Source organism: Mandrillus leucophaeus, unplaced genomic scaffold, assembly GCF_000951045.1.
Source record: "Mandrillus leucophaeus isolate KB7577 unplaced genomic scaffold, Mleu.le_1.0 Scaffold306, whole genome shotgun sequence".
Lineage (NCBI taxonomy): Eukaryota > Metazoa > Chordata > Mammalia > Primates > Cercopithecidae > Mandrillus > Mandrillus leucophaeus.
Genome location: NW_012103210.1, coordinates 1,266,705 through 1,274,815, shown reverse-complemented (window position 1 = coordinate 1,274,815; position 8,111 = coordinate 1,266,705). Strand labels below are relative to the sequence as shown.

The 8,111-nt window shown below is 56.8% G+C and overlaps 2 protein-coding genes and 1 long non-coding RNA gene across 4 annotated transcripts in view; 1 reads left to right on the top strand and 2 right to left on the bottom strand.

Moving 5' to 3' along the window:
• The window catches only part of TLCD2 (TLC domain containing 2), a 3,040-nt gene extending 2,870 nt beyond the window's left edge, over positions 1-170 (bottom strand). The window contains exon 1 of the mRNA XM_011987283.1: positions 3-170. Within this exon, the coding sequence (XP_011842673.1) occupies positions 3-170 (168 nt within the window). The remainder of the gene's footprint in view (positions 1-2) is intronic.
• Positions 171-1,255: 1,085 nt separating this feature from the next.
• LOC105544699 lies at positions 1,256-5,982 on the bottom strand. The gene is made up of 3 exons (XR_001006810.1): positions 5,869-5,982; positions 4,101-4,183; positions 1,256-3,744 (listed from the first exon to the last, which is right to left on the bottom strand). It is a non-coding gene; the product is annotated as an uncharacterized LOC105544699 (long non-coding RNA).
• Positions 5,983-6,260: 278 nt separating this feature from the next.
• Positions 6,261-8,111, top strand: part of WDR81 (WD repeat domain 81) — a 23,724-nt gene continuing 21,873 nt past the window's right edge. Inside the window, exon 1 of one of the 2 annotated variants that reach the window (XM_011987271.1) lies at positions 6,261-6,371. Coding sequence is in view for 1 of the 2 variants with exons in the window: in XM_011987272.1 (XP_011842662.1) it covers positions 6,314-6,371 (58 nt within the window). In the remaining variant the exon portion in view is untranslated. The remainder of the gene's footprint in view (positions 6,372-8,111) is intronic. The other variant, XM_011987272.1, reaches the window with a different exon arrangement.

The following is an 8,111-nucleotide window of genomic DNA, read 5'->3' as shown; positions in this document are numbered from 1 at the left end:
GCCATGGCCCGGCAGCGGTTGGGGGTCGGGGGGTCCAGGTCTGTCCGCTTGGTGCCCGCACTCTCGGCCAGGACTGGAACCCGCTTTCCTGCAGGGCTGGGCCCCCGGCTCCCCTCCCCGTCCCGCCTTCGAAATCCGCAGGAACTTTTCCCTGCTCGTCCACGCCCCATCCCTCGGCTGCGCGGTGATTGGAGCAGCCGCGGGGCCACCACCCCCGGAGCCTTGGCCACCGATCGCGTCCCGCCCCAGCCAGGGGAGCGGTTCGGGGGCTCCGGATCCTGGAGCTCGGGGGGCCTCCAGGATGTTCACCAATAGGGTTGCTCCCCAGCTCCAGGCGTCCTGAAGCGCTGGAGTCGCAGACCTGGGTCTCCAGTCTAACCTCACCTGACACTCCCGGGCCCCGCCCGCGAACCTCGACCTCCTCCTCGACCAGCTCCAGAGCCTTTCACCTACTGAGCGTCACCGCCACACCCTGGAAGGCAGAGGCCAGCGCAGCCCACACGTGCCTGCCCCAGTCTCGCCGCCGCCCCCACTTCCCTCCCAGCATCCGTGGTGGGGAGGGGGCGCCCCACTTTCTTGGAGCCACCCCTTCTGCCTCCTGAGGTTTCCAGGCCTTTAACATATCCCAGAAAACCTGTAATTCCAGCAGTTCTGCTCCCCGTTTCCACAACCCCCAGGAGCCCCCATGTTGGAGAAGCGACGCACTGGGCCCCGCCCTGACCCCCAGCATTGTTTTTGGCCCTACAGAGGAGCCTCATTAGGAAGAGGAGGCAAAAGGGAATCGCTGTTCTTGAAAAGCACTCCCCTTCCCCAAGGGCCTGGTACCTGTTGGGTAGGTAGAGTATCTAACAATCCAAGGACAAGGAAAGGTAACACAGGGTCCCTTCAAGGCTGGGACAGAGTCAGAAGAGAAAAACAGATCTGTCCTGCTCTTAGTAGCAGGGCTGTTAAGATTCTAGAACCCTCCAGCCTTAAGAGGAAAAGTCTCCCCCAGCCCCTCACCACCTGAAGAGCCCCAGGTTTGTACTGCTTTCCTTCCCCCTTACTCCACTCCACACCTCTTCAGCTAGCAGGCAGCCAGCAATTCAGAGCTGTTGCCTGCAGGCTGAGAGGAAGGATTCCAGCTACTTCAAAGAATTAAGTTCACAGACGAAGCGAAGCGGCATCCCAACCAAACCTTCTCACCAAAAAGCTGAGGTCTTCCCTTCATTCTTCTACCCCCACTTCTCCAAAGGTTTAAATAATAACACCAATCTCTTAAATTATATTTATTATAGGAAAGCAATACACAATTAATGTAGAAAATTTGGAAATTACAGAAAAACTAAAGATGAAAATTTCAGTGACTTTGTTCCACCATCCAAAGATAACCACTAAACATTTTTTAGCATGCCTTTCGTCTTTTTTATCTGCTCTACGTATACAAGTATACACCCATACTTTAAAAGACAAAATTGAGATCACATAACATGCACTATTTTCACAACCTTTTAATATTCAAGGAGTATTTTTCTTTCAGTCAGATGTTCTTTTACATGACTTTTAATGTCTGTGCAGTACCCCACCATCTGGATGGAGATACAATAATTTCCCTAAGCAAAATCCCCTACTGCAAACTTTCATTACAGCAGAAAAGGAATGAATTCCCAACCAAACCATCGCTTCCCATTTTTCTCCATTGCAAACCTGGGATGAACATCTTATCACTAACTAAATCCTTAATTATTTTCTTAGGATAAATTCCCAAAGATAGAATTCATAGGTCAAAGGACGTGGAGCTTTTAGGCTACATGACACATATTACCCAACCGCCATCCAGGAAGCCTGCACCGATGTATACGATGTATACTCCCACGCGCAATATATGGCAATGTCATTTCAGTAGTCTCTTTGCCAATATTGGGTCCTATTTTTTTCTGTTATGGTTTGCTAAGGGAAAAATGCTTTCAGCTCTATTTGCCTTTCTTTAATTACTAATGAAGCATACATTTTTTTCATGGTTTTATCCATTCCAATTTCTTTTATGAATTTCCTGTGTATGTCCTTTCGCAGATGGCTCTTGGTCCTTGAGGCTGCTTACATAAACATTACAGGCTGGGCGGAGGTGGAAGTAGGGCGGTGAAGCCACAGGGCACTGCACTATGGTGCCACATCTTGGAGGCAGAAAGCCTGGAGAGAAATGGTGATCAAAGGAGGAGAGGGCTGGAGGCTTGCCGTTGATGGAGGCTGGCTGTCCTCCCTCCTTTTGGGGTGCTCCTGGCCTTTATGGGCTCCTCTGTTGGATGCCCAGGTAGGACCCTGTGCTCTCCAGGCCTGGTCCTTCACTGGTCTCCGCATTTCCAGGCTCCCTTTCCTCACCTCTGCTCCATGATGGGTGAAGATGGCAGAGGCACATGCGAGGGCTGGAGGGAGACGCTGTGGCCAGTGAAGCAAGAAGAAAGGACGGAGGCAGTGTCCAGGAACAGAGTGACCTTTGTTGCAGCCTATGCGTCTATCCCCTCCTCTCTACCACTGTCCCACTCAGCTTGGCTGCAGAAGGGCAGGGTTCCACAGTCTACTCTTCTCCACATCCTTGAGTTTTTCACAAGCGGAGGATAAGATATAGCTCCCTGCACATCTCCTCCCACCAAATCGAACAGACAGCTTCCTGTAGCCGCTGGGTGAGAATGGATCAGGGCTGGAGGGGGCAGGTTTACACTGCCTGATATCCAGAAGGAGGTCACATCCCACAACCCACCTCCCCTGCTTGCTGCAGGGGAGAATTTCCTGTCTGCACAGGCCTGAGCTGGGGATCACACACCACCTTGGAAAGCAAAGTGAGGAAAGAAACAGGGCAGCGGCAGTTAGAATCCCACCAAGGGGCTGCTGTCCTGCTTTGGATATCAGGGGAAGCCTTGGGCCACCCTTGCATGGGGGGACATCGTGGAGAGGCGAGCTCCTCCTAGCTCCTTGCATTGGTCTAACTCTAACCCCCTCCTCCAGCTTCCCATTACCCCGCCCAGCTCCTGGGTGATGGTGTCAGGGATGGGGGAGGGACAACAGCTTATGTGAAAAGGTGTGTGTTCCCACTCACAGCGGCGCGAGAGCCCAGGTGGGCTTCTGACTCCCTCACGTACACTCATCTGTCTGGCTGCCCATCTCACAGGTGGAGAAACTGAGACAGGAGGCCTAAGGGTCTCAGACACAGGTAAGCGGCCGGGAATCAAGAGTCTGGGCCAGCCTAAGGAAATGCAGGGAAAAATAAGAGCAGAGGGATGATCCTCACACCCGGGTTCAGTGTCACTTTTCCTGGAAGAGTGAGCTTACTTTCAGACCTCATCTGGAAAGGCCAGTGGGGAAGAATGAGAGACACGGAAGGAGGGTCAAGAAGGAAGTCGGGGAGACAGAGTGTTCTTTCCACTTCTTCCCACTGTCACACAAAGACCAACTAACCTGGGCTTGTTTGAGCCTTCTACTCCTCAATTCAGCCAGTGTCTCTAATCTAAAACCGCTCCTTGCTGGGCCAATCTGGGCAAAGGCTCTCCAGCTTTCCCAAAACGTATCATCAACCCTGCTGTTCGGACCTTCCCAGCCCATTTCTGTCACCTTCCAGATGACGGGGAAAGCGGCTCCTCCTCCTCCTCGAAGCCAGGGGCAGAGGGCAACAGTTCTTCAACTGGCAGCTTTAGCTGGGTCAGGACATAAAGCTTGCCACTGAAGAACTACTGCGGCTCAGCCAGGTGAGGGTGTGAGAGGAACAGGCTCCTAGGGGAAAGGGAGGGAAAATGGGAAAGATCTGAGCAGGGCATGTTGCTGCCACGCTGACCCACTCACTGGCCATCAGGGTCCTGCCCCAGTAGACCTTTGAGATTCTAATGAAGGGTTGCAGCTCTGATGTGGGCCTGCAGAAGCTGTTAGCCTCAGTGAGCAGCAAGAGGCAGCTGTAAACAGACTTCCCTTACTCTTCTTTCCAGAACTGGAGTCTAGAGAAACCCAGTCCTGCTCTCAGCCACCCCTGCCCTAGCAGCCCCCGGGGGCCCAGCCTCCTCAGCATTCAGACAGGGCAGAGCCCGAGACCCTGGACACACCCCACCAGCACGCAGGTACTAGAAGTGTGGTACCTCAGGTCCAGAAATATGAGTTCAGTCATCAGCTCAAATGACTTGTTCCCAGGGAGTTCAGCTGGAAGGAGAGTTCTGGGGGCCTGGATTGGGGAAGAGTGAGGAAGGGAGGAGGCCTAGCGTTTGAAAGAAGGTCAGCAGAGGCCTCGGGGCTGTGAGGGGCGGACAGGGGACCACAGGCTGGAGAGGAGGGAGGTGTGGGCAGAGTGGCTGGGACTGTGAGGGGCGGGCAGGGGACCACAGGCTGGAGGGGAGGGAGGTATGAGCAGGGTGGCTGGGCAGCTTCCCCAGGACTCTCGGATGCCAGGCATTCCGCTTGCGCATTCCGGGTACATCTGGTATGAATTCCAGGCTGTCTGCCGGCCCCTCCATGTCTGAACTTTGTTCCAAGTTCCAAGCCCCGCCCCCACAGTTCCAACGCATGAATCAGCAGGAAAAGCCGGGCCCTGCAGCATGGCCCAGGGAGGGGGCTGGGGGCGTGGCAGGCTCGGGGGATGTGAGCTGGGGAGGGCGGGTCTCTGCTGACACTCAGTCCAAGGGCATGGCCCACGCCAGGCTGAGGGGCCAAGGCGGTCTTGCCTTGGAATTTCTATACTCAGAGGGTAAGAAAGATTGGGGGATACGGGGTGCGGTTCAAATTCCGAAACCCTCTTGGGAGGCATGAACTTTGTGTATCTTCCTTCCCCTGGGTGACCAGTCCAACTCCGTCCGACCTTCCTCTGTCTGAGATAGCTCTGTTCAACTCAGAGGAGTCAGCAGCTGCTGAGAGTCTATGCCAAGCAGGTGCCCTTGGCTGCAGGGCGGGGTGGGCCCAGGGCACTGACCCTCTGACCAGCTGCTCCATCAACCCTCTGGCACTCTGACAGCTCCTAGCCCAGTCTGACAGCCAGGATGACAGGCCAAAGGAGTTGGAGGCTGGAACCAGGGCCGGAGGGAGGTGGGGGCGACAGCCTCGCCGGAGGCCATGGGGAGGGGCCAAGAGTTGGCCGGGAGGTGGGGAGAGAGGGAGCCCAGCGATGACTAACCCGGGCGCCCCACCCAGCCAGCCGGCTTCCCAGGCAGTCAGGGCCAGGCCTGGGCTAGGGGCCTCACAACCGGACAGGCTGGGGGGAGGTGCAGAGGTGACCTTCTCTCGGCCCAAGACGGCCAGTTAGTCTGGGGAGGGGGGGTTAGAGTTTCCAGGCCCTCCTCTTGCCCTCTTTCCCCCGCCCAACCGCGGTGAAACCCTAACCTTTGGGTTGCATAAGGCCCCGGCACCGCCGCCCCCTACTCCTCTCCCCTCCCCCCTTACATAACATCCCCTGGAGGGAACGAGAGGAGGGGCCGGCCCGCCCAGCGACCCCTTCCCTGCCAGGGAGCTGAACTGGCGCTGAACTGGCTCTGACCCAGTGAACGCCGACAGAGGCAAAGCACCTCCCCGCCGCCCGCTCGGGGGGTCCAGAACCTCCCCAGGCTAGATGGCCGGCCCCTGTATCCTCAGACCGCGGGCCGCCGGGTGAGCCGCCCCCGGCCCTCCGGCCCCTCGGCTCCCCCCACCCCGCCACTCCGCCAGCCCTTCCGCCACGACTCCCGTCCCGGACTCTTTCCTCAGAGCTCCTGACACACTAACCCGGCCAGTCCAGGCCCCTCTTCCCGAAGCGCCCCTGCCCCCGCCGCCCCCTCTCTCCTCCCCGGAAGGGCAGGGTGTGGCCGCCCGGACCCCACTTTCACCCTCCATCCCGTTACCGCGGTTCCCCGCTGCGTGACCGGATGGCCAGCTCACACCCACCTGGTGCTGGGTGTGGGGGTTGCTGCGCAGAGGGGAGCAAATCACTGCGTCCTCTCCCCACGGCCGGCGGCGCTGTCTCTTCACGGCGCCCAGCACACACCGGCTCCAGGCTCCGATCAGCTGGCGGCGTCGTGACGCACGAGCTGCGAATGCACCGCCCGGGGCCAATCACCGCCCACTGCTGGGCAACGTGGCCACGCCCACCCGGGGGCGCCGGGGCCTCGCCCTGGTCCCGCCTCTCCAGGCGCCCTGGCTCTGATTGGCAAGGAGGCCACCCTTTTGCCGGGCGGAATGGCACCAAGCCCCGCCCACCCACTAACGAGCCTGCCAATAGACGAAAAGGCGTGGCCCAGCCCTTCGCGTCCGCGACCCGCTTAGAAAAGCGCTACGTCAAACGAGAGTCCTAAAGAGCAGGCGAAAGTCACGGCGTCTGCGTTTGCAATGCATGCTGGTCCGTGTAGTTCTCAGCCCGACACCCTCCTTCCCAGAACCCAGTGCGCTCTGTGAGTTGGCATTTTTAAACTGAGCTCGGAATCCGGCCCAGGAAAGTCCTTAAAGGGCGACAGCCCCTCCTTGTTGGAGCCGTGAGTGCTTCTTTTAGACATCTCCCAAACTGACTGGCCGGCCTCGGCGGGACGCTATAGCTCTTTAAGGAAAGGTGGCGCGGACCAAGGAGCAGGAGTGGACAGAGCGTCAGCCCCCAGGGTAGCAGAGGCTGCCGTTGGAGAGCTATCGAGGCCTTTTGGAGGAGGGAGGATGCTCACCTCGCCCAGTCCAGCTTTCACTGGAGAGACCCAGCCCACTCCTCCTGGGGGCCCTTCCTAAGCAGAGGAGGCTTTTTTCTGGGATGTCTCTTCCCAGTCCCAGAAGAGCCCCCAGAGCCTCCCAAGAGGTGGCTTTCTAACAATAGATTCATAGCACAGTCCTCACCTTAGGGTACAGGGAGGGCTTCTGGTCAGAAATTAGGGGATGGGCCATGCCAAAGTGCAAATGGTCAGCAATCGCATCCTCTGATTAACCCCCATTCAGTCCCGCCCTCCAAAGCTCTTCACTGACTCAGGCCTACTTAGGGAAGAGATTTCGAAGGTGGAGACCAATGAGCAGACTGCTCCTTCCCCAGGGGCCAATCAGAGTCTCGATGAGCGGGGGATGGGCAAAAACTGAAATGAACCCAATGACTTGGCAAAAGCTGTTGGTCGGCTTTTTTAAAGGGGCAAGCCTACCCCACCTTATCACTCCGCGCAAGCCCCAGAAAGAGGAACATGGGGACTGAAATCCATGCCTTTTCCTTCAGCTCCAAATAAGGGCTGAGAGTAACTGAGCAGGAGAGACGAGCCTGGAGGGTGAGATCCTTCCCTCTGTTAAATACGCTCTCCATCAGGTAATTGATAAAGTTCCTTGGAGCTCCAGAATTCTGAGCCTGCGTTCAGGACATTGCGCCTTTAAGGAAACTTCCTGCCTTGCGCCCCAGTAACAGCTGATTGTTGGAAAGTGTGACCTCAGGGGACGAATCAGCTGTTACCACATCCTCCTCCTTGCTTACCCTCCTCCATCCCCCTATCCACCCCCATGGGTGGTGAAGGAAAGAACATGGGGGATGTGATTGTATGATCTTTCTTTTCCCCTATCACTCCAAGACTGTCTCCCCCCAACCCCAACCCGAACCCCGCTCTACTCCTTAGTTCTTCAGAGGCTCTGGGCTTGGAAAGAGGTATTTCCTGTTAGCATAGTCAATTCAGACTCTCTGGTCTAGATCCTCCCTGGTCTAGGGGGAGGCCAGTATTGGGGAGGTCCAGAATGGTGGCTGGCGCCGGGGAGGGTATAGTGAACCCGAGGACCAAGCCTGGGGAGGAGGAATGGCTATGGGAAGCAAACTTGCAGTTCAGAACGCTGTTTCCCAGGCCAGCCGCCCCCTACTTCCTACTCAAGTTGCCCTATTCCTCCGTGGGCTGATAGGATCTTCCTGGTTTTGCCCATTTACTCCACTTATTTTATTTATTTATTTATTTATTTATTTAGAGACGGAGTCTCGCTCTGTCGCCCAGGCTGGAGTGCAGTGGTGCAATCTCGGCTCACTGCAAGCTCCACCTCCTGGGTTCACGCCATTCTCCTGCCTCAGTCTCCCAAGTAGCTGGGACTACAGGTGCCCGCCACCACGCCCGGCTAATTTTTTTGTATTTTTAGTAGAGACGGGGTTTCACCGTGTTAGCCAGGATGGTCTCGATCTCCTGACCTCGTGATCC